Consider the following 25,315-nt stretch of genomic DNA (forward strand, 5'->3'; position numbering starts at 1 on the left):
CTTATAACACCCTAGAATGCAAGTCAGACTTTGTGTTAGCTACTATAATCATGTTCTACTTACATTGCCAGATCTATTTGCAAGTTACCTTTTTAGTGCATTTCTTGACCGTGTTGATTAACTCTTGCATCACCAGATCCACGCTTTTTAAGCAAGGTCCTTTCAGCTTGACAATCTGTTTTTTAACAATAGCTTCAAATGCCATATCTGGAGTAAACAAACCTGTTCTGTGGACATGAAAGAATATGTAAGGTAGTAATACATCCTGCAAGACTTTTTTTAACCTAGTTGCTCATCTACGTTTTCAGAGGCTTAGAGCTGAATTATGATGATATCCCTATACAGCCTTCTGTAGAACTAAATTTGCTTCTTTCTCTTTAAAAAGGAAAGTGTAATCATGTAGTAAGAATATAGAAGTTGAAACATGCCCTACTAGATGACTGCAAAAACTCTAAAAAGTATTGGAATAACACGGTGAAGCCTCTTCAGCAGCGCCCCAAACCTTAGAGGTGAATGGCAGCACTCCATGTACAACCACTTGCAGAGTAAACCATGAAGAATCCTATAGTTGCATTTCACTCTGCACTCACAACAGTAAATATGGTTCTGTTACTCAGAGTCATACGTGGAGAATTTCAGTTTGCCACTGCACCATATGTGAACTTATATAAACAAGCATCTCACAGAAACAGTTTTAAACAAACAGCCCTTACTTCTCTTTCAAACACTGCTTGCAAAGATCTAGCTTGACAGATCTTAAGTTATATAAAAAAGAAAACTTTAAAAACATGCCCAGAACTAATAGCTTGCCACCACAAATTGCTCATCTAGACCTTGCCACCAATAAAACTAAAAAAGTTCAAATACTGTACCACAACTACTGGAATCATCTATTTGAGAATTTAAGAATTTAAAACACACATTATGGAAGCTGGCTGTAAGCCCACTGCAACATGATCTTAGATCACAACAACATTGTAACGGCTAGCAGGTAACAACAGTTGCATATGAATTCAATTTCGCTATCCCCAAGAAGAAAACACTTAGCCTTAGGAGTTTGTGTGTATGTTTTATGTAAGCTTCTTTGTGAATTCAACATCTTGTATCCTACCTAAGAAACAAGCAAGGCCTACCCCAGTATTTCAAGAAGTTAAACAAGAAAAGGAAGACAAATATGCCCACTCCCCTGGGACAAAAACTGCAGAGAGACAAAACTTCTCCAGAAGAAAGAGAACCTGTCAAAGAGCCCCTGTATTTTCGTATTGCCAACAGAGACAAATTCTTGAAAAAGTTTTCATAATGAGACTGAAATTCCAGAAGATGCTGCCTGCAACAGTCCTGTCCATTTAAATGGATTTCTCATTGAAATGCAAGATAGCTCACTGTCGTACCTGGTCTTTAAACTTGTGCTTTCATTGTGTGCTTTACAGAGGTTTCTGACTTGTCCAAAACTGCATTACTTCGTAAGTTTTTGTCTTTTTCTTAGAAGAACAAAGTTCTCCTCACCAACTAGACTCACAAATTCCTCAAGCGAGCCACTGCATCAGCGTTCCCAAAACCGTGATCATTATAATGAAATAATAGTTTCCATAAATGTTTTGTTCTCCTGCAGTGATGTCCACCATGCATCAAAAAGTTCATATAGGATTTGGATCCGATATTGAATTTACTGGGTAGGGCAATTAAAAATTAGCAGAAAAAGGGGCAGCTAAGAACTTCTCCTCTGTGTATGCACGGTTACAATCAGTTACACCAATTCCAACAGCCTTCATGCAGTGAAAATCCTATGTTATATTGGAAATTAAAGTTATACGCTTTAGCTGGCACTACCAGGATAAAAAAAAGTCATTGATTTTCTCTGTAAAATACTTTTCCAAGATTTCCAGGTAAATTAAACCTCTTCAGGCAAACCAGCTGATCAGCCCAAAATAGGTACCTGAAAAACAGAAGTGTGAAGGAGTGGAAGAAAAAAAGTCAGCTGTTGGGAGCAGTGCCTTAGTAATGTAGTCTAGCAATCAGTAGCCAGTGTCTCCACAGGTTAAAGAAACCAAACCCTCTGCAACACGATCAGGCTTGAAAACATGGGAGCACTTGCCTGATACCATGTATGTTCTTGATGGCATAACTTATTTCTCTCCGCAGTTCTCTCTCATTGAACTCCATCTAGAAGAACAAAAGCATTTGAGATCATATGAGGTGAAGTTCTGAAATAAAATAGAAAATATTACTTCTCCCTATATAACTGGGAGACAAGCAAGTTCAACTAACATACTATTAATTTCTAATTACACTAAAGAAGACTTAAGTATTTTAAAATGTTTTAACACTAAGGCTTCAGACAACAATAAGGAGTGTCGGAAATTATTCACCCTTTCGGGTGAATCTTTTAAGATGTATTTGCAGAGCATTCCAAAAAGAAACATGGAGGTGTTGGAGTAAGCTAAAAACATCATTCAGAAGATGCAACTTTTTTTTTTTTAAATAGGCGGAAAGGAAGCCTATAAAAAGCGTCAAAGAATGCAGACTAGAAATACAGTAGGGTTCACTGTGAGGGAAAAATGAAGTCACTGCAGTGAAAGAAAAGGTAAAAGAACATATAACAAATCCATAAAAAAACAGTTTACTTGTTCACAGACTACCAAACCGCAGTTTTTTCTGTTATTCAGAGGATGGGTAAGCAAGAAGAGATGTATCAAGAGGAAAAATGTCATCTCTGAACACCATATTTGCTTCTGCTTCACTTCCCCTCCCCTTTCCACTATGGAAAGGTGGGACTGAAAGCTGGCTTTGTCTTCTGTTCCGAAAACAGGAAGTAGAAAAGCCAGAAAATAGTTATTTTCTATTACTCTAGTTTTAACAGGTACTAGCTATTTGAACACAGCAACCTGAATTTGCCAGCCATAACTGTTTCTCTGCCTGCCCCCCCCCCCCCCCCCCCAAACTGGAAGGAAGATGCCATTTGTGATTAAAAAATAAAAAAGCATGGAAAGTAGTAAGAAGCGTGACTTTAATTATATTCTAACTACTGTATTTCAGAATCCTCAGCATATCTCAGTACCCACAACTAGAAATGAAGCTAAATGTCTCAATCATCACTTAATGTAATTTCTTTCACAGTTAAAATCAAGTTCTTCCGATCAAACTTTATCTCTGCTTTACTACCATCTATATGAACATAGGAATACATAAATAAAACTCAAAGAACACCACTAAGATGGATAAATACCTTCACTAGTTCAAAAGGGAAACGTTCATGGAAAATACGATTAATTTTGGCACCTCCTGAAAGTTCTAGTGTATCGACCTGATCTCCTGATCCTTCGATTCTTTTTTCGAAGTCCACTGAAAACTGTTGTACCATCCTAAATTTCAAAGGGAGGAGAAAAAAGATACACTTAAGCACATCAACTATCAACTGTTACTTCAGTACTATGCAAGTATTATTGAATTAAAACACGTTTAAGAATTTACAAAAGTATTTACAAGAGCTCATCCAGCTAAGTTGCCAATGCAGGTTGCTATACTTCTCTTTGCAAACCCATTCCACCATACACTCACATCATTCTGTCTCACAGGACATAGCTCAGTATACTATTTTCTTTCTTCATAAATGTTTTTTTTTTTTTAAATACTGCTTAAGAAAACATATATTAAAGTCAGCAACACATACAGCAGCATACCAGGCTACATCCTTATTTCACTAATGATCACAAAATTGTAAATGCATCTTCTATTACATACATGCTATTCTATTTTATTCAGAAAAGAAAAAGTGATGGCAGTCTGTAGTAGGATAAGCAAATACAAATCTCAATGTTTAAGCTATAATACCTGTACTGTATATGAATCGAAAAGCACTCATACTTAAATGTCATTACAGAAACAGTAGAGTTCAACGGGGCGGACCACCAGAAGCAAAAAACTCTAATCTTATAGCAAGAGTTACCATCTGTGGAGAGCTTACTTCTCCACAATGACCCTTTGATCCTTCTAACTTCTTTCAAAAAGACACAGTCCAACAGCACGATGTGTATCAAGCCATTAAGCTGATCCAGTGCTGGCAGATCTTATAGTGGCAGCCAAGTTACTTAACTTTCCCATGCCAAACAACTTGCCCAGAAGCCAGTACTAACAAGCCAATGCATTAGCTCTCAGTACCACAGACTTCAGCTTACTCAGTTGTGCTTAGACTTCTACATCAGAAGCACCTAGCCATACATATGAGAACTCCTCCAGTTATGGAATAATCAGGGAGAGATTTTTTTTTTTTTTTTTTTAAAGTAAGCACAAGCATCTGGCCTAACATTTGAAGCAATGGATTCAGCCAGAAAGTAACAGTGCACATCATGTGTTCTTAAACCTCAGATACCTATGCAGCCCGGGCTAACAGAAATTATGGAAACGGGGCAAGTGTAGAGCCCCACAAATCAATTTTTGAAGATGACTGCAGAAACTTAAGATTACCTTATGGGGGTGAATCATGGAATATCCTGAGTTGGAGGGGACACAAAGATCATCAAATTCAACTCCCAGTTCCACACAGGATCACCGCAAAATCAGACCGTATTTCTGAGAGCTTTGTCCAAACGCTTCTTGAACTCCAGCAGGCTCGGTGCCGTGACCACTGCCCTAGGGACCTGTTCCAGTGCCCGACGACCCTCTTCAGTGAAGAAACTTTTCCTAATACCCAGCCTGACCCTCCCCTGTCCCAGCTCCATGCCATTCCCTCAGGTCCTGTCGCTGTCCCCATAGAGCAGAGCTCAACGCCTGCCCCTCTGTTCCCCTCATGAGGAAGCTGCAGGCTGCCATGAGGCCTCCCCTCAGCCTGCTCTGCTCTGCACAAACCACGTCACCTCAGTTGCTCCTCAGACATCTTGCTTTCCAGGCCCCACATCACCTTTTTTTCCCTCTTTTGGAGGCCTTCTAACAGTTTTATGTCCTTTTTGTACTGTGGAGCCCAAAACTACACACAGCGCTCGAGGTGAGGCTGCACCAGTGCAGAGCGGGACAATCCCTTCCCTTGTCTGGCTGGCAATGCTGGGCCTGAGGCACCCCCCAGTATGGCTGGCCCTCCTGGCTGCCAGGCCTCTCTACCCACAACAGAGTCAACAGCTCCTCCCAATTTAGTATCATTGGAGCATTAAGGTTGGAAAAGACCTCCAAGATCATCTCGTCCAACCACCCCACCACCAATGTCACCCACTAAACCATGTCCCCAAGTACCACATCCATCCTTTCCTTAAACACCCCCAGGGACGGTGACTCCGCCACCTTCCTGGGCAACCTGCTCCAATACCTGACTACTCTTTCTGAGAAGAAATTTCTCAGGATTTCTGACCTGAACCTCCTCCAGTGCAACTTGAGGCCATTCCCTCTTGTCCTATCATCTACAAACTTACTTAAAACACTTTCAAGTCCTACATTCAAATCACTTACGAAAACATTAAAGAGAACTGGATGGGCTCCTAAAATGGAGCCCTGGGGAACCCCACTAGTGACTGGCTTCCAGCCTGATGTAACCCCAGTTACTATAATCCTTTGAGCCCAACCCATCAGCCAACTGTTCACCCATCGTGTTATGTTTTTACCTAGCTGGACATTTTGTCCAGAAGAATATTGTGAGAAACAGTACAAAAGCTTAACTGAAATCCAAAAAGATTACACGAAATGGCTTCCCTTGGTCAACTAGATGGGTGACGTTTGCATGAAAGGAAGTTAAGTTTGTCAAGCAGGGTAAGTTCAGGTAGTTTGTTTTCTTATACGTATTATGGAACAGAGGAGATCAGAGGAAAGTTTCTAGCTGCGTTACTTTCCACAGACCAAACAAAAAGCAAGGAGAATTTTTACTGACAAAAGTTAACTTCTGCTATAGCACCTACTGATTATGAAGGTATTAGAAAAACTGTGCATAAAAACTGCACCAAGCAGGATAATTCAGGCTAAAATGGAATTTATTTTTTTCTTTAGACAGTGTTACAATAGTAGAACAACCTTAAGATGCCAGCAGCACTTAACAAGTCCTAATGCCATAAGTGTTTTTCTAGCAGCTAAATGACCAAATATACAGGCTGAAAAAAATACTTGTGTTGTACTCTCCTAGGAGAGTCCTAGGTTACATCCTCAGGTTTTTCTTTCAACCAGAACTCCTGAAGTAAAGTTACGAGGGACAGACTTATGTCTACCCTTTCAGACACGGCTGTTACAAAAACAAGGACTAAATCAAAGTCTTCAGCTGGTTCAGGAAAGCCTCATTCGTTCAGGTGACCATTTTCCACTTGTAATTAAGGAATGGACTCTGTCCAAAACTCAAACATTTTCACAAGCCAATGCTATTACCATCTAACCCAGAGAGCCGAGAATGCTGAAAAACCTTTGAAATCAGTCAGAACAGGAATATGACAACAGGCACAACAGTGTTACAAAATCTTGTATTTTGTGGATGAGACCCAAACTGGACAGTGACTTGAGTAGTGTAAAAACATTCTAGTTTGAAACTTAGTATAATCTAGTTCCAGAAATTGTTTCAATTCATCCAGCAATGTTCAACCCATGATTTCTTCAGGAAAAAAACAGGGATGCAAGTTGTCAGAGTATGGTCAGAGAATATACCATCACTTGAATGTAAGACAGTGACAAACAGTAAGTGCCTAGGAAAAAATGTGAGAACGGAGCAAGAATACAATGATAATTCTCCAGAATACTCTCTTGGCCTCAATAAATTGCCATTCACGTGTTCCATGCAGCAGGGGTACGACCGTGTACTTACTAATCTTGATGTTTTCTCTGTCCCCAAGAATTTGCCTAGCTGCTTTTGAAAGCCCACAAACTATTAATATCAGCTCCTGCAGCAAGGAACTCTGTAACATAGGTGCACATCCCGTGGTTTACTACCTACAATTAATTTTGATCTTGCCATCTTCAAGTTCTTTTGGATGCCCAAGTTTTCATATCAGAAAAAGAAGCATTCCCTATTCTCTTTTCAAGCACCTCATCTTACAGACTTCTAACAATCTCCTTCCTTTGCCTGAGGTCATCTTTTTGACAGGCTGAAGAATGTGTCCATACAATCAGAAGCAGTTTATTACCTTCAATCATCTATGCTGCCCATCCTTGTATCTCTTCCTGTCCTGCTTTCTCTCTTTCTATGACTACTAATATTAATTTAGTGAAAACCCTGCTGAAAGTGGTTAAGTGTTACGGAACATCACGCACAAAATTCTTAAGAATCAACATATAGAATTTTCAGCCATATCCTAATCTTAAAATAATGTAAACCCATTAGGGAAAAAAATGCAAAGCAAAACAAGCCTATAGACAGTGGAAAAGCAGATGAAAGACTAGACACTCACTGCAACAGGGCTTTCGTTTTTCTAGTTGGATCTTCTGGTCTGAAGTTTTTGTATACCTCTACTTCATGTTCTATAGAAAGCAGTTGGCTCTGGAGTTTGCTCCTGAAGGCTGGCAGGGTATCCCGAATATGATTGGTAAGTTGCTAAAAAGCAAACAGAAGTCCTTTTATGTTGTTAATAAAGATGAAAGCAATTGCATAGCCATTTCCTTCTGACTGCCAAGTACATCGACTATAACCTGTGCTAGTTTACCAGCGTAATTCCTTTTGATCTTTGAAACTGTGGAGACATTTAAAGAACATCCCAACATCCCTTCCACATACACACCATCTGGAGGCTTGAGAAACTTCTTGACCTTCTCGCTCACTGAGCCCTGTTACCACATACTTGTTTAGCTACACACTAAAGAGTTATTTTAATTCGAAACAACCTCCATCATAATAACTCAGCATTCTGATGCCACATCTATTTTGCTGATTTTCCTAATGAAGTTTTGCAATTCCCTATACACTTGTTAAGCATGATAACTCCTTTACAGCAGCAAGGCAATGTGGGACAAGAAATAGATTCTGAGCATCCACAACCCTTTGAGAACAGTGACAGAAGGAAATGTAGACATACGGAGTATCCACTCAGCACTCTCCCACTACTTAGAAGAGTCACTTTCACATCATTTCTACTTCCTTCTTTGAAGGACACTACGGAGAAGAGATTTTGCCTTCATATTAATGATTATAGCACTTTAAAAAAAAAAGTTAAACTTCATTTTTGGCCAAAGAAGGTTCTATAACTGAAGAGTAACGGTCTTCATTTGTGAAAATATACCTAAAAATATTGGAAAATAAACTGAAGGAGAGTAAAGAAGTCTTAGCAAAGCTGTAAAGGTTTAACATATCCCAGTTACTCTTGCAGATATGCTGTATTGTGTTTAGACAGCACTATCAACTACGTGTACCATAAGTTTCTAATGCATTGTATCCATTCCTTGATTAAAACAAAAATGGACTTCTTGCACTATGTTGCAAACCTTCTTCCCAATCCCAATCACAGAGTCTATAAATAAGGAATGTGAAATACCAAAGTATGCAAACTCAAAACAAAAGCTGTTCAGCAGACCTGACAGGCACAAAATCAAAACCTGGAGTTTCCCTGGAGCACCACCTTGTGGATGCAGAAAAATTTGACTACTACCTGCAGCCATAAATGTGAATAGTCTGTGTTTAACAACTTAGGGACAACACTTGCATAGATATCCCCATACATAATATTAAACATACGGTAACAGCAACAGAAGACCAACAGTTCATACTGAAATAGATACATTGAAAAAACAGCTCAAAAAAAAGGTAGCAGTACATAAAGTAATTTAAGTCAGGACATATAAGACAGTCCAAGGAAACATGAAGCTCGGATTGCTTCAGGCTCAAAACTAAGAAATACATTATTAGTCTTTCAAAATATAAAGAGGCAAAGCATCCTAAACACAGGCCAACTTCTAGGATGCAGGCAAGTTCTTGCATCCTGCTGAAGAGTGTTTTTTCTAAGGCACAAATAAATGGCATTAGCATTCTTTTTGAGCAAGTCCAGAGTATTCCTTAACCTGGCTGTCAAGATTCAACAGCTGCAAAGTCACTGCAGCAAGAAATTAAGCAGGCCAGCCCCACTTAGTTTCCTTCTTCTAGTCAAGCGCTATTCTTCTGTTTCCAGCTGCTATCAAAAATAGACAAAGCCAGGGTGACCTGGTCTTTGTCTATTCCAGATCAAAAACAGCCATTTTTCTCCAGTGAACTGGAGAAAATACTATCAAGTTTGACATTTAGAAATGCCAAGAACCCTGTTTTGGCTGGTAAAATTGAGTTTCAAAATAATAGTAATAGCAGTAATCATTAAAAAATAATAGTAATAGCAGTAATAATTGAAAAAATCATAGCATCATTCTAGGGAGGCAGGCAAGATTTGATCTTGCCCATTTCGGACTTGAGATGCATCACTGGTCGTGTTTTATTCAAGCTATGAAAGGAACATTACCCAAGGACACATAGCGGTGAAAAGAATTATAAACCCCTCGAAGCCTGGTATAGGTATAGGTAGTGTACTAACTTGGACAGTAAGCTACAGGTTTCTCCTCCAGGTAACTGGGAAGCTGACTTCCATTTCCTGCTGAAGAAACCTGCAGTCTGACAAGGTTTGGCGTGAACTCATCGAAACAGACCAGAGGTTTGGGCAAATAAAAGCAGTGTGAACCAAGTCCTCTGATTACAGTATTTGTCATTTTATCATTAGTGTATGATATACTGTTTCTACTAAAAACTACAATAAAGCATAGATTTTATGGTTAAAGTACGGACATCCAGGGAACCCTCATGACACATGATTTCTAAAAATGTCTTCCTCCCTCCCCCCCAATTTCTAAGTTTGATTTCTAAAAGTCCTGTTAAACGAGAAGAAATGTGGTAATTAAGAAATAGGACAATATACATGGAGAAATAACTGGGAAGGGAGAAGAAGAAACTTACTTTCTATGATCCTATTCAGTGTTCAACAGAACAGGGAAGTGCAGAACTGTCAGTAAAAGCCAGAAACTGCATTTTTATCAGGTTAAAAAAAAAAAGTTCCAAATAAATCTGAGTAAGAGATCATTCCCTGCCCCTTTTCATGCTCTGGATGAATTGTTATAAAAGCACCCTGAGGTTGGAACATGTTAGGACCCCAGTGCTCCAAGATCACTTACACGTGTCACCTTTCTTTTCCTTCTTTTGTAACTGCACTTTTTTTTTGCTAGAGCAAACTCATATTTCTAAGAGTTTTTGCAAGGAATGCCAAGTCTTCCCCAAGGCAGCAGAGAACCTCTGTACCCTCTAATGGTCAAAAACGGCTTCTACACAATCTCACTCACAGTCACCCAAGTCCACCCATTGTCCACAGTGCAGCTCAAAAAAAAGAACGTAGAAGGTTACAACTATGTGCTTCTATGCACAGCCTCAGAGGAAAAAAGTACATTAAATGGCTCGTTACCCTCTCCAGCATCTTCCCAAGAATTGCAAGGGGGTATGTCTACATTATTGTACTGCAGCTGTGACTAATGCTATAGCCCAAACCTCAACCTTAAGTAATACTAACAGAGCTAAAAGAAGCTACTTTACTAGTTTGTAAAAATCTAAACTGGAATAAAACATTAAAGAACTTCTGAAGTTGGAAAACTACAGAGTCACAGAATACCATTATGAGCTTAGGTCTAGATGCATAACAAACCAGAACTGATTTTTTTGAGCCATAAAACATTTACTCAGGAGAAAAGTCAAGACTGCATATTATGGACGCTTCCATCCTTGATAATTTATGTTTAGCAATCTTAATGATTCTAGGTGTATGTATGCTGACAAGAGTCCAGAAATTAGGTCCTCTGCTTCTCAAAGCATATATGTATATGATACATGTAATATACAACTTTGTTTATTACATTATGAAAAGTAAAAAGGTTAAAAGCGGGGAAGAATAAATAAGGTTCACTGGCCAACATTTATTTTAAGGAAGATTTTTATAATGATCCTATCATTATGAAAGCTGCCTCTCACCACAGAGAACTTAGGTTTTACCTGGTTTAGAACTTTTTGGAGATATGGTGTTCCCATCCGATCTGCCATGTGCCTGTATGCTGGATGGGAAAGAAAGAATTTTCTTTCTGCTAGGAGAGCTGCCTTTATGTCCTTCTTCCCATCAATGTCCTTCTGGCTTCTGTTCACGACACCAATATAACCTGAAACAACACAAAACCAACGGGCACGTCAATGCAGCTATTCTCTTCATAACTGAATTCATATTAAATTGAACGACACTGGCTCATCTCAAATGAAAGTTTCCAATTCAGATATTTCAGGTATTGTTTACAAGTATCATAATGAACTTAAACAGGAAGAACAAATTGGATGTCACGTAAAACAGATACACTTCCTTTTAAATCACCAATTCAAATGCAGAAATACTTGAAATTTTGGTGTACCCCAAAGAAACCTCTTCAAATAAACATGAACACAAAATGAGAACGACCCAACAGGTAAGCATAAGATAAGTAAACAATATGGTATTGCAAAATAAAGGAAAACTGAGAAATTTCTTCATGTCTGCTGGACCAACACGTTCATAAATTGTTTTCTGTAAACATAGACTGGGAGTTGATGATGGTCCCATCAGTAAAGTATAACTAGGAGCAAAATTCTTGATATTGTTAACAGTGCAAGTGCAAGCACAGTAGCTGTTGGAACAATCACATAGAACATTTCTGGAAGGGGTCAAAACTATGTTAACAGCAAGATTACCAAGGCTCTGGTGCTAGCTTTTGCCATATGTAAGGAAAAAAGAGATTCCTTTGTTGCAAAGGACAGCAATCTGGCACAGAAAAGAAAATTGCCTAATAACTTATACTGACTTTTCCTGTTTCCTCTGGAATACGCAGTGTATTTTCCAGGTCTAGAAATAAATGATTTTACTTATGGGATAGTTTTAGCACAGCCCCCTTCCATGTTTGCTAAATAGAATGTGATAAGAGCTAAGAACTCATCAAGTACAGAATAACTTTTGATTCATCTCCAGAACTTTCTAACATCACCTTTACCCAAAACATCTTTTGTATTGCAAACAATAGAGGCAATCAAACATTCTGACCTCTACGAAGAGGGAGTAGCTTATTTTCTAAAATTTCTCTTGCGTCTGTTCCTTCATCCATCAGATCCAATTTTGTGATCACACCAATAGTCCTAAGGCCTGACCAGGTCCAGAGGCAGGCAGAAAAAAAAGATAGTGAAGAATCATTTATATTCAGAAAGAACAATTACATCTTATAATTCCATAATAATTATTACAAATATGTGATTATTTCAAAACATGTATTGCACAAGACCAGCCACAACTGCAAATAAGAGTATGTCTGGAAAAGAAGGGGTCATCATTGCCAGCAATTAAAAAGTATCACTCAAATCTGTTTAACAAGGCTCAGCAATTATGTTCAATGATGCTTACCCTGAGGGTCCACTTCCTTAGCCAACTTCAGGGCATCTGAGTTGGCCAGATCAGTGTTGGCTGGAGTCACAGCCAGTATCAGACAGTTTTCTCGAGCGATGAACTGCATTATCATGTCTCTGATCTGTAGCTCAATATCTGGAGGCTGATCCCCTACTGGCACTTTTGTGATTCCCGGCAAGTCAATAAGAGTCAGGCTTAATACTGTATGGAAAACACAGAAGGGTATAACATTGGTTAACATACCAGACGTGTCTAAAGAGATCAACACATCTATGGCTGCAGACAGATTTTAATCACATAAACCCCTATATAATTACTTTTTATAAGTATATAAACATTGTCAGTGGTTCAAATAAAATGCCTGACAACCAGGAAAGTACACTTGTTAGCATAGTTGCTTCCAGAGTCTTCCACTTGGATTTCAGAATACTATTTAATATTTTAAACATTAAGCACTATTCACCTGTGTGAGTTGTATACTGAATGTCACTAGACGTTCTTAGACAAATTAATATGGCTTCCTGAGCTTCTTCCATTTCTGACAGCAGAGATAACAGGCCATCAGACCATTCCTATTTATATTTCAAGGGAATCCACCTGGAGGGTGGCAAAAAAGGGTTTTTCCCGCTACGTCTCCCACCTCCTACTATGTGTCTTTATTAGTAAGTTTACTAGTGAGCTACTAATAGAATATGTGCTGGGGGAGGGATTGGTTTCACTCTCATGTAAAGCAGGAATATTTTTAAATCATGAGGACGTTAAATGGGATAGAGTCTGTGTTCTGGCCAACCAACAGCTTTCTGCAGCAGAGTGGCTTCATAACATATCAGAAACTGAGGATTCTTACACATATATACCCACTTTTAGTTCAACTCAGTGTCAGAAATCTTTGCATCCCAGACTACTAATCAAGCAATGAGGACACATACAAAAAGAGCGCTAAATGGACAGAGCTCAAAAATATATTACATCACTGGAATATAGAGCACAATGATGGAATATAGAGTAGAATGATTTTACCTACCGTGTGGAGAATATATTCTTAAATTAATAGGAATTGAAGAAATGCCTTTGTTCACTCCTGTTATTCTATCTGTTTCTACTTCAATTTCCTGACGAACTTCATCAAAATCAGTAAACTTCCTCCCTTTGCAGTGTAGAAATTCAGCATATTCTGTGAAAAATATCAATAGCATCTCTGTATTTCACAGGCTCATAACAGTCTTAAACACCTACTTTCAAGCCCTTTGTATTCTTCAGATGTGCATGCACAAAAGCATGTCATCGTGTATAACCAGAAAGCATTATATATGAACACATGCCATAAATATGGCTGCACAGATGAAAACCAGCCAAAACCAAGAAAAGGTTAGTTAAAAAAGCCAAGTTGACTGCTTATATCTTCAGCATTTCATCTCCTGGAACAACCTTAAAGATTTAAATAAATACCATTTACATTAACAAAATAAGGAACATATTTCAGTGCAGAATCTGAGTTTTCATCTGCTTTGCCTGTAATACATCACTAAACTGAAGAAAAGTACTTCAAGTTCTGTATCACAAAAGAGTATTAGCATTTGTTTTCAAAAACTTACACATGATTTTACCAAGGGAATTCTGCACATTTTACACATTCATAACCAAAGTAAGAGCACTTAAAACACTTCAATGTTTTTAAACTCAGCTCTTCAGTTCCTAAAGAGCTCTCGTAGCTTAAATCCAAACTACACTTTAAAAGTTGATGAAAATTTTATAGATGTGGCTGTGATTTCGCTGGTGGTAAAACACAATTTCTGAGTCTTCAGTCATCGTACAGCCTGGCCCATCAACCAGGAATCATCTTGTTTTCAGAGACAGATACAGTCTAATTTGTCAGACTCAAAAATGACACTAGGCCCCTGCTTTAACTTTCGAGTCCAAATACTGGTGTTGCTTATTGTATCCCTCTGGGTTTCCTGCCCTTAAGGTACATAACCAAACACACATCTCAGGATTTTAAAAGTGTAATTTCTTCCTTCAAAACAGGGCAAACACAAAGTTTATCCCATATAGCGAGGGCATAAGCAGAAATTAGTGACGTAAATGGTAACGACAGACACGAGCTCACACCTCACCCCTACTGGGCCTAAGCAGTAGGACTGGAGAAAGGTTGGACAAAATGGCGCACATTCCAGTTGATTTTGTTCTGTAGTCAAGGCCTGATCTCACCGTTCCTTTTAGGTGCTTCTTCCCCAGAAAATGTTTTTGATAGAAATCCCTCAAACGCCAGGGTAAAGAACTTGCTTGATACTCAAAGAACAGCAGCTCAGGAGAGCAGATCCAAGGGGACAACTGAATAGCAGTCCTTACCCATCAGGACTGAAGTCTGTTTCTCAGGTTTCCCAACTGTCACTTTATTACTGTTGCTGACTAAATCATTAAAAAATAAAATAGTCAAAACTGCATGCAAAACCATAGCAACAGTTAAAGCAAACTGAAAGCTAAAGAAGTGGAACGAGGAAGGCAAAAAACAAACGCCAGCATTTCTGCCTTACAGTACTATAATCCCTTTGAATTTAAAGTGTGAGGGTCAGGAAATCCCACCCTTGCTAAGAAAAAAATAACATCTCATTTTAAGAGCAAAAGAGCACCTAAAAAAACCTCCATCTTACTTTTCGCAGCGTTAAGTACTCCACTGTATAGTCTATTCCTTTTCACATCCAGCAGCAAAAATGACAATGAATGGGGGGGTTTATTTGTTTAACATTCAACTCTTTATTAAAAGAACAACAAGGAACATTCAAATATTTCCAATTAAAAGACAACATGGTACACATAATTAAACATCTTCATTGATCCAGCTCATTTAAGAATTCCCAATTGTAAAATTTGTTATCTCAAAGGTGGACAGTAGGTACCTACTGAAAAAGAGAGCTGACAAGTGGTTTCTGTTTTGCCTCAGTTCTTCATGCCCTGCTTCAAGCAGAAAATAAACTGTATTCTTATCTGCGCCTTTTAATTCAGTAGCTCATCAGATTTTCTCAGGAAAAGATTTCAAAAATTCGAACAACTAATACTTCATGCCCAGTTATAATCAGTTGACACTCAAGGAAGCTTTTCACTTTATTCCATTTAGCACTTCATAACAGAAGGAGTCCCCGTCTGAAATGAAGATAATTCAAATTTAAAAGTTTACTACCTTTCAGCTATGATTAACATTTATCAATTGCTCATTCCTCTCAGGGACATCTGCAGTCCCGCTAGCTCTGAAGGAATAGGCTTTACAACTCCTCATAACCTGGGGTGCCACACACAGCCTACGGAATAAAAATTCAGATGAACAAGCCGTGCTTTGTTTGGATCCTCAGCCCCAGCCTGTGCTTGGCAATGATGCCCTAAGCCCGACTGGATGAACACATGCTCTAATGCAATCTTCAGTTTTCGTACACAGAAGAATACTAGGAACACATCATATTTAACTTTTCGTGGGAATGAACATAAAGTCAGTCAGAACGAGTGATCCTGCCTAGTTGTCTAGTTTTCAGAAATATATTTTCTGTATAAAACTTAAGTTATGTCAATAGAAAGAAAAAAAACATCTTTGTGTGTAGAATACTCTTCTTTTTTAAACACAGCATCACTCAAAGCAGTTTGGATAACACAGAATGAAAAATCTGCCATAGCACAGTTATCTTCAATGCATCCAACTAGAAGTATCACGATAAGAGGTAAGTTTCCTTTTCAATTTTCATTAGACAAATCATGCAAACAATTGTTATGGGATAACATTTTTCAAAATGATCCTCGTTTTTCCTGTGAGTTATTTCTCCCTATGCTTTTACGATTTCATCTAGCCAACGATAGTCTTCTTCTGCAGATGATGCTTTCTGTGCATTTGACCATTCACACAGCTATCCTCCAGACGTTTGTCTTAAAGCTAGAGACAGAGCTCTAGCCAAAATCTTTCCAGGACTGGAAAAAAAAAAAAAAGCGGAAGGACTAAAGTTAAGACTATTTCTGTTAATGCATCTTGCACAATATTTACGTCTGTATTTTACAACGGCATGACATCAGTGGCCTGTGTTCTGCCACTGTTTTACTGTGAGTGCCGCTGCTGAGCAGCTCAGACGGCTGCAGGCACTGCTACCAGTACACGCACAACCATACAGCAGCAAGCAAGGTGCTGTAAGGCTGCAGACACTCATCTAACAGCTTAAATTCAGCTTTCAGACTGGCAACACTGCCCCTCTTCTAGCATATTAGCCCTGTTTGCGTGACAAGTCTCTCATTCACCCAAGAAGGCAACACCAGTCACTACCACCTTTTCCCTGTGGCGATGATCATTCCCTTAGCTTTTGGGGTTTGCACCTCCTCAGCCTTCACTGTTTTCCACAGCATCCCTGTTCAACACCTGAATGAGTGGCTACCAGAGGGTGAGATCCAGAAAAGGGCAGACACAATCTTCCTTTCTTCCCTGCAAAGTCCCTCCCTTACTGGGGTCACCTTTCTAGTTTTTGTCCTTAAAGACCTCCAAATGCATGCCTGCTGATGAAGTCTATAAGATTGTGCTAGCTGTAGTAAACAGCCTAAATTATTTTCAGAGGTTTTTTCCATTTTCTCTTAGGAGACTTTTTTTGCCACCAGATGGCAATAAAAGATGGATATGCTTAAAGAGTAAAGACTCACGACAGAAGATATCTACATTAAAGCTCAGCAACTTCAATAAGAGTATCTACAAGATTTCTGAAAAAAAAAAATCAATGTTTTTTGAACCTTATGGTGATTTACTTTCTACTTAATGTTCTAATTAGCAGAACTGAAACACCTGCAGCAATTGTACATGTGGTTCATTCATCTAAAAACATTCAGATCAATACTGATTTTCAAAACCTTAGTCTGCCATTTCTTTAGCACAGAGATTGAAAAATTGACTCATTTAAAGTTATTAAAACGAGGCAAACAACCCTCCTAGCACCAAGATATTTTAACATTTAAATAGCAAATAACAGCATTTATATAGCATTTTTAACAAACATAAGACCTAGAACAATAGCTCCACCCAAAACCAGACTAGACCTTTTTGCTGTCACTGATGTTCAGAAAGCATAGTACCGAGTCTCAAGGAATCTGGATAATTATTTCACTTTCACAGGCAGGAGAAAACACATCAAGAGGAAGAACAGATTGCCTAAGGTTAAAGGGAATCTGTGGCAAATGCAATAAATAATAATGGAAAAAGAACTCTTAACACCTTTTCAGTTGTTCTAAGCCATTATCTTCTCAAAGCTTACTCAGCAGCACCAATTGCAAGTATCAACTTCCAGTATCAGCTAACTCCTGTAAAAACGTACTTAATCTTACTGATGTACTAGATCAAAAAATCAATCTAGGAAATATACTGACAGTTGTGAAACAAAAATTTTGCGTATTTAAAAATAGACTTTAACACATAAATTACAGCATACTAACTCAAAGGAAGAAAAACTCACCAGCTCAGTAGCTCTTTAAGAAATTATGATAACACAGGACAAATCACTACAGGTTAGTGCACTAAGAGAATTGTAAGAGGTGAAATGAAACTAAGGTAACCTTATCCAAATTCCACTTACGCTGCTCCAAGACTACCGAACACTAACGCAGTCTTTAAAAACCCTTGTCCCAGTTTATGCTGGGTGCCAGCGCATATCTTAGAGATGCACAAAGAAAATACTTCTAAGAGCACGACTACAGGAATATGTGATGCATTTCTCCTCCTGAAAAGGAATCAAGAGTAAGAAAGTATGAGACCAGCACTCTACACTCATCGCTAACCACTGAAACATCCCCACTGCTGAGCATGTGAAACAAACGCTGTCTGGTCAGAACAAGAGAGCTTCCTGTATCTGAGGCAGCAGCAGTCACTTAAAGAACTGGCACGTCTTTTGCCTGCTTTGGACATCAGAGTCTCATAAAATAAACTGCCCTCACGTCCAACTTCTCACCCAGGAGAAGGGTAGACAAAATTCCTCCCACAGACGTTGCTGAATGGCTAAGCTGATTTATCACCACCACCTTGTAACACCTGAATTCAGTCCCCCATCAGAGGCTGCCAGCTAACAGCACCCTGCCACACCTGTGCCTTTTGAAAACTCCCTGAATTGGATCCTCCTGGAGGGGACTGTTTCCTCCTAAAGCTTTCTGTACACTGAGCCCCTTCAGAAACTAGCAACCATGAAGGCACCCAAGAGCAAGGGTCTTGTTAGACCTGACATGAGACACTCCCAGCACTGCAGAACTGTGACCACAAAGTACATCAGGCCACATCTGGATCCATCAGCATGCTTGATGGGAACTCTTTCAGTCCTGATTTCTGCGTGGGAAATAAAGCTACATTACCAGAATTTATGTCTGTTTGCTGCAAAACGATGACTTGGTGCTTATCTGGTTCAATTCTCTCTCTCAGCAAGATGCTATATGCCATCTTTCTTCAACAGAAGAGAAGCAACTGAATCAAAAATATAAGCTGAAAACTGAGCATGCAGAACCGTGACCCTACCTACGGGACTGCCAATGGACTTCTCTGAGACAAGTAACGAGTGCCAGCCTCTCACTGCCAGAAGACAGCCACCTTGGAGCCTCAAATATTTACAAGATGGAGATTTTTTTTCTCTTCTCTAAGCCGGTACATTGGTTTATTGAACGCGGGCCACATTTACAATTTTATTTGAAATGCAGCTGGGCAGTCCCAAGAAAAGCCCCAAGTAGGGTAGTCAAGAACAAGAGAGAGTCCTTAGAAAGACTGTAAATTCATTTCTAATGTACATATTTTGACTTATTCTACACCACTATGTATTTCTCAAACTCATATATTATCAAACTCAAAGGAAAATAGGCACAACTACTGAAGACTGTCTTGTCAGTTGTAATATTTAATTAAAACTTCTGTCTTTGCTTCCAAGATTTCAGCTGAGTACAGTATTTGCATGGATGTGGAAGTGCAAATGACAAAGCCACATGTAACAACAAAAAAAAGTAACATATTTAGAGGAAATCAACAGCTTACTATAAAATCGCTTTGCACTAGTTACACAGATTTTTTAAAGATACAATATAGACAAAACTCTTAAAATACTCTCTCTCTTAAGAGATGCACTTCTTAGCATTGAATTGTTTCACTTGCATACTTCATTTTTAAAGCAGAGAAAGACACCAGTTCTTTACCCAGATGTGCCAGATCCTTTCAGATGCTACAGGGCCCCCGATAACTCCTCACAGCCAAACCCTGCTGTACATTTCCAAGACACCTCCAAGCCAAATAATGTGTGGCTAAAGTTTTCCTCTGGGGTGTGCACAAATGTCTCAGCTGCCAAACCCTTAGTGCAATCACTCAAAGTTAAGTGAAGCTTTAACCATTTCCAAAATGAATCTAAAATAGCTTGCAGTCAACTCTCCATGCCTACATCTTACAGTATATAGAAAGTGTTCCCCTTCCCCCAAGGAATAATGAGATTAAGAATAGTTATTTTTAAAAGAGTCAATAAAATTCCTAGGATTAGAGACCAGTTAAGCTTTTTCCAGTAGCAAGAACCTGATATTGTCCTCTAATTACTTTCTATAACATTTTTAAGTACTTATGAACTTGATAAAAATCAGTCCAGCATCTGCTTCCTGTAAAAGAACACTGTGCTTCTCTAAGCAGTTTTATTTTCTCTTTTTAAAATTAGTTCAGAAAGATAAAAGTGGCTTAAAGATAAGGATATTTAGAATTTTACCACCAAAAACAACAACAACAAAATGGAACAGTTTAAAGAAGTAACAAAATAATCAAAGCCTGCATTTTCAAAGGTCCTGGCATTGAAGCTCAACCAAGAAATATACAGCATTTCCCAGAGGAATAAATATGTCCCAGAATCCAGGAAACTAGAAATTAGGTGGAAGCTTGCTTTTTCAGATTTTTTGAGTTTTTGTTGTGTTTTTAAGTTAAAATGGAAAAAAACTACTTCACAGCAGAGTAGGCACCCATACAGAAACACAGATGACTATCTAAAGCAGGTAAAATTATGTGAATATATTAACAGAGAAAATACCAGAAAGAGAGAGAATCCCTTTCACTGACCACTTAATCAAAGGGACAATGATGATTTTACAAAACAAGGCAATACAGATCAGGCAGGGATTAGTTTAGGATGTGGATGTCACAGAAGAAGTATTTAACCACCTCAGGTTAGAGTATAAGAGTTGGTTTACTGATTCTTACATCCCCACTGTTTAGTCATTTTGTTAGGAATACCGGCATAGAGCTTGATTCTTTTTTTTTTTTTTTTTTCCTCTTCTGCTCTTACATGATGCTGGGAAAATTAGATGAAGATTCTCCACAGATAGATCTTATTCATGCATTTCAGCATGTTCTGTCAGGGCCCTAAAGCCAGATATGCAGCAATGACAAGTGTTCATACCTCCAACCTAAATGAACTCGATCTTTTAGTATATGTAAAGCACAGTATGCATATTACACACTTGAAAACTCCCAGGTTTAAGACGGGCATACATAAATACTGGATTCCACAACTTTTCCCTTTCTTTTCCATAGTATAAAACTACATCAAACTTCATAGAGGCATTGAAAATACAAATGTTCTTTACAAGCAGTAATTCAGAGAAAAATTTAGAGCCTATGCAGACTGAAGTCTACCTTCCTGTGAATGACAAAGAGACCTTTTAGGAAAAGAACAAACTCAAGAACTTAAACCTCACACACACAGACAGACTGAAGCTCTACAGGCAGCTTCGATTTTATTTATTCCTGAGTTTCACAGTGTTTCACAACTTAAAGAGCATGTCTTTTCCTTTTTAAAGGCTGATTTGGATGTAATTTCTTTTCTTTTTACTATTTTAAGAGGATATCAACACTAAATCAGTGATTTTGTTGCTTACATTGGTTTAGAATGGAAAAAAGTGAATGACAGAAAAACTGTTTTTTAAATATGCCAAAGAACCGAGCTACATAACAGCAGACAAAGCACCACTTGGAAGAGTACAAAGCTGGTAAATTCCAATGACACGTCTCAATACTTCACGTAGCTCAGTGGGATACACATGCTGTATTTTTACTTTTGACCAGACAAATACACACAAGCCCAATTCTCACAAAGGCTACCTTCTGCTCTACTTAGTGCAGTGAGTCCAACTGAAAAAGACAAGTCACAAAAACAAGCTGTGTGGAACCAAATCTGTGGCACTGGAGCAAGAGTTGAAGGCAGAAATACCATAATTTTGGTGTGTTAACACAATTGAAAAACTCATCAAGAAATGAAAAATCAAAGCTAATTTTTAAAACTGTTTGTATGCATTATTTTTTCTCCTCTGCCATAAGTTCTATCTAGGACCAAATTGACTACGTGCTCTAGATTTACACTTTAATGATTTATCAGGACAACGAGATTGGTGTTCTTGAGGGTATAATTCCAAAGCAGCAGGCCTTTGTTGCAGACAGTGCAGTAGCACCTCTCTTCACATTGCTTAAGTTTTCCTGTATTTTTTTTTCTCCCACTGAAGTACACACCAACACTTTGTCCAGGCATTAAACTGAGAAGAAAGAGAGGTTACCTGTTTTGGCAGTGATAAGTTGCAAGACCAATGGTCGTCTTGTTACAATTCCAGAACCTCGAGGAAGAAAATCCCTAGAAACAAAAAAATAAATAAGTTGTTACAACCCAGAAAAGACTGACCAGTTTCTAAGATATTGGACTAATTTGGAACCTCCTCTGTACCTTCAGCTGCAATGAAAATGGAAAGTCAGTGGGGAGAGATTTACATCAAACTGTACAATAAACTAGGGCTGTTAATTTCAATTTGAGATAGCAATGGGTCAAATATATAGCAAAATTAAATAACCAATCTAGGAACATTACTGATTCTCTTTCCTCATGATCATCATGTATAATATCTCAAAACACACAATTCATAGAAAGAGTATCGAAAACAATGCCCACATTTACTGGACTCTCCAAATAAATGTGTCCCACCCTCTACTCCCTTTGAAGATACATAGAGATTATAGACATATGAACACAAACTCTCATTAAAACAGAGATAATGCAAAAAGCAACACATGCAGACTAATTTAAATCCACCGTGATGTTTTACAGCACTTAAGCTAGTTCTTGTATCCTGTTGCTTTCTCAAAGGTGCCAAAGTTTATCAGAAGGTCTATCACGATTTCTTTTACCTACCAACTGAGAGATGCCTGTCTCACATCAAAGTGGCAGCTACAGATATTTTCTCATGGGGAAGAAGAGAAATTCTTAACAAAAACATACTCCTTTTACTGTTTGTATTGAAATGACTGTAGCCTAGGGTGTAGAAAATGCATACCAAGATGACAGTTTCATACTTGGATTTTTGATTTTTTTTTTTTCCTTTAACAAGAAGCTGAAAGGAATTGCTATTCAGGACAAACCGATCACTTAAAACAAACTAGGGCCCTTTACAATACCACGTGAGGCACTAAAATCCTTCTTCAGGGAGTTAGAGGATAAAAAGACTTACCGATTTTCTGCTTCAGACTAAGCACAGCCAGAGATCAAGAATGCCACATTAACACAACTCCTAGTTACACAACGCTGACAGCAAAATTGCAAAGAAACGTAAGCCAACAACTTTCAGAACATTCCCTTTCCCTGTCTGCAATAGATTGCATTTGATAACCCTCTCTAACAAGTTGAACTACTGTCAAAAAGCCCGTCGTCTGTTTGAGCAAGCATGAGCAGAAAGCTGGCTGAGCTCCCGCTTGGCAAGGGTGATAACCACCTGAACTGTGAATGGCAGGAGGACGTAAGGCTTCTACTCCAAATGTACAGTCTGAAACCGAAGAAATGACAAAAGGTGAGGAGAACAAAGTGTTCATGGGGAGAGTTTAGGAGAAGACCCAATAGCCTGACATATCCTGGAACCAAACAGCAGTGCTGAAGCGTCAACATCGCGGCTGCAGCACTGCATGAATATGCAGAGATACTGTAAGAGCTGGGCATATCTTCTCCACAAGTGCTGAACGCATATTTTACCTGTATTAAAAAAAAAAAAAAAAAAAGACACTGACCTCAATTAAAAACTCTGCTCCCACAGGGACAGGGAACTTTTATTACTATTATTTTCAAAAAATCTGCAATTTCAGCTTTAACCACAAGGCAATGGCATCCGTGCACTTTCTCTGCACAGCCCAAATCAGGTGCTACGAACAAATACAGAAAATCTACTTCTAGAAAAAAGGCGGTTCTTTACAGAAATCCAACTTAAATCATACTTTTCACTTTTTTAGGAAAAGTCACATGGTACTACCTTACAACTCAAGCAGTGAAAGAAACACATTAAACGCTGTACTACTGCTTCTGCAGAAATGCCTGCTTTGAAATCCACAGGACAGGATGCAGATGCTTTCCCCCTCCCCATGGTCTAGAAAGCATTCTTTCTAGAACGAAGAACACTGTTCAGGAATAAGGCTGGGAACCAAAGCTACATTCTTTTAAAAGTCGTGCATCCTACCAGAAGAATCAAGCCACTTTTACATCTTTATTCTCAGAACGTTTTCAGCACAAGTCCCTCTGCTGACAACCGATGCCCCAGCCCAGCAGCAATGCAGCTGTGACGTGACGGGCTGGCGGCACAGCCTGTCCAGTGCTGCCCAGCCAGAACTGAATATATCAAATACAAGTGAGATGCAAGCAGCCAAGCGGTCAAGAATATCACTTCAGGAACTCATCAGCCTTCGAATTCACTCATCTGTTGGAATATCATTAGATGTTTTTAGGGCCAAATAGTTTCTACCCTAGAAGCTTTAAAATTACTTATGCATTTACTGCCTGATATGAACCGAACTGCCTTCAGTACCTAATACCAGTCATTTCCGGTGTCAGAAGTCTGAACAAGCGTATCCACTAACATGCAAAGGTAACAGATGTTAGTTTGCATTTGACTCGCTAAAACCCAGGTCTCAAAAACCGATGTCAAAGGATGGGGAAGCACGTAATTAATGGCCATACCAATACACTACCACCTTCTCTGACTGATGCTTTGGAAGCAAATAAGCCAAAATAGCAATTAGACAATTCATTAATGGGAAGAGTCCCATGCAAGAGAGGGGAACACCATTTAAATCATTTAAATTTCAGAACGGGATGAAACCGCAGCAAAATGCTGAAAAGCAAACTAGACAGGGGTTACCTTCAATGAGGCTGTCTAGTTATAATGCAGGACTATAGCTGACAAAGAAAAAAAAGTATATCAAAACCAAAATAGAGCCATACTTCTCTTATGGAGGAGCACAAATCACCCATCTAAATCTATCAAACGATGTTGGCAACTCCACTCGCGGCAGTTTTTCCACAACCCAAAGTCCTTCCCACGCCCGTAGCCTTCCTCAGCGCCTTCCACGGGCTGCTAGCGGAAACAACGCGGTACCGTAACGCACCGGCCTTCATTCCCAAGGTTGGCCAAGGAATGCAATGTGGCTTCACTTGCAACAGGAAGCAATTAGGCCAAAAGTCAACAGTTTTCCTCGGCTTTTTTCCAGCAGACCGTTCATTGTTCCCCGACTGGCACACCAGGAGCACGGCGATCTCTCGTGCAAAGAGCGGGCGGTTCCACAGCCAACGCGCCTCCAGTTCTACAGCAGACGTGCACTGCACCCAAGTACTACTTTTGTTAGTAGGCTTTTTTGTTAGTAGGCTTTTGTTGCTTTTGCATTTGTCAGTGCTACACAACAACACAGCAGAAAAAGCACGGTCCAGGCCTACAGAAGAGACATTAGGATTTGCTAACATCTTTCCTCAGGTTCACTTTTCAAGCCCATAAACCCAAACCAGCTAATTTCTAACTGAAGAACTCTTAACAGTAACATGTCCATCCCCGACCTATTTGGGCACAAGTGCTCGTTTTATTTTCCCTCCTGTGCTCACTAATAGCAGAGGATCTCACCAGAGGTCCTTCATCCA

At 39.0% G+C, this 25,315-nt stretch overlaps 1 protein-coding gene across 3 annotated transcripts in view; it reads right to left on the bottom strand.

Annotated features, from left to right (window-relative positions):
* The window catches only part of DNM3 (dynamin 3), a 178,607-nt gene that overhangs the window by 143,847 nt on the left and 9,445 nt on the right, over positions 1 to 25,315 (bottom strand). For all 3 annotated transcript variants that reach the window (XM_050712395.1, XM_035537314.1, XM_035537315.1), the window contains exons 2-10: positions 21,933 to 22,006; positions 13,393 to 13,542; positions 12,366 to 12,569; positions 12,012 to 12,110; positions 10,946 to 11,106; positions 7,350 to 7,492; positions 3,227 to 3,362; positions 2,096 to 2,163; positions 89 to 227 (exon numbers count right to left, since the gene is read on the bottom strand). In XM_050712395.1, the coding sequence (XP_050568352.1) occupies positions 89 to 227; positions 2,096 to 2,163; positions 3,227 to 3,362; positions 7,350 to 7,492; positions 10,946 to 11,106; positions 12,012 to 12,110; positions 12,366 to 12,569; positions 13,393 to 13,542; positions 21,933 to 22,006 (1,174 nt within the window). The remainder of the gene's footprint in view (positions 1 to 88; positions 228 to 2,095; positions 2,164 to 3,226; positions 3,363 to 7,349; positions 7,493 to 10,945; positions 11,107 to 12,011; positions 12,111 to 12,365; positions 12,570 to 13,392; positions 13,543 to 21,932; positions 22,007 to 25,315) is intronic.

This window comes from Cygnus atratus, chromosome 8 (genome assembly GCF_013377495.2).
Source record: "Cygnus atratus isolate AKBS03 ecotype Queensland, Australia chromosome 8, CAtr_DNAZoo_HiC_assembly, whole genome shotgun sequence".
Lineage (NCBI taxonomy): Eukaryota > Metazoa > Chordata > Aves > Anseriformes > Anatidae > Cygnus > Cygnus atratus.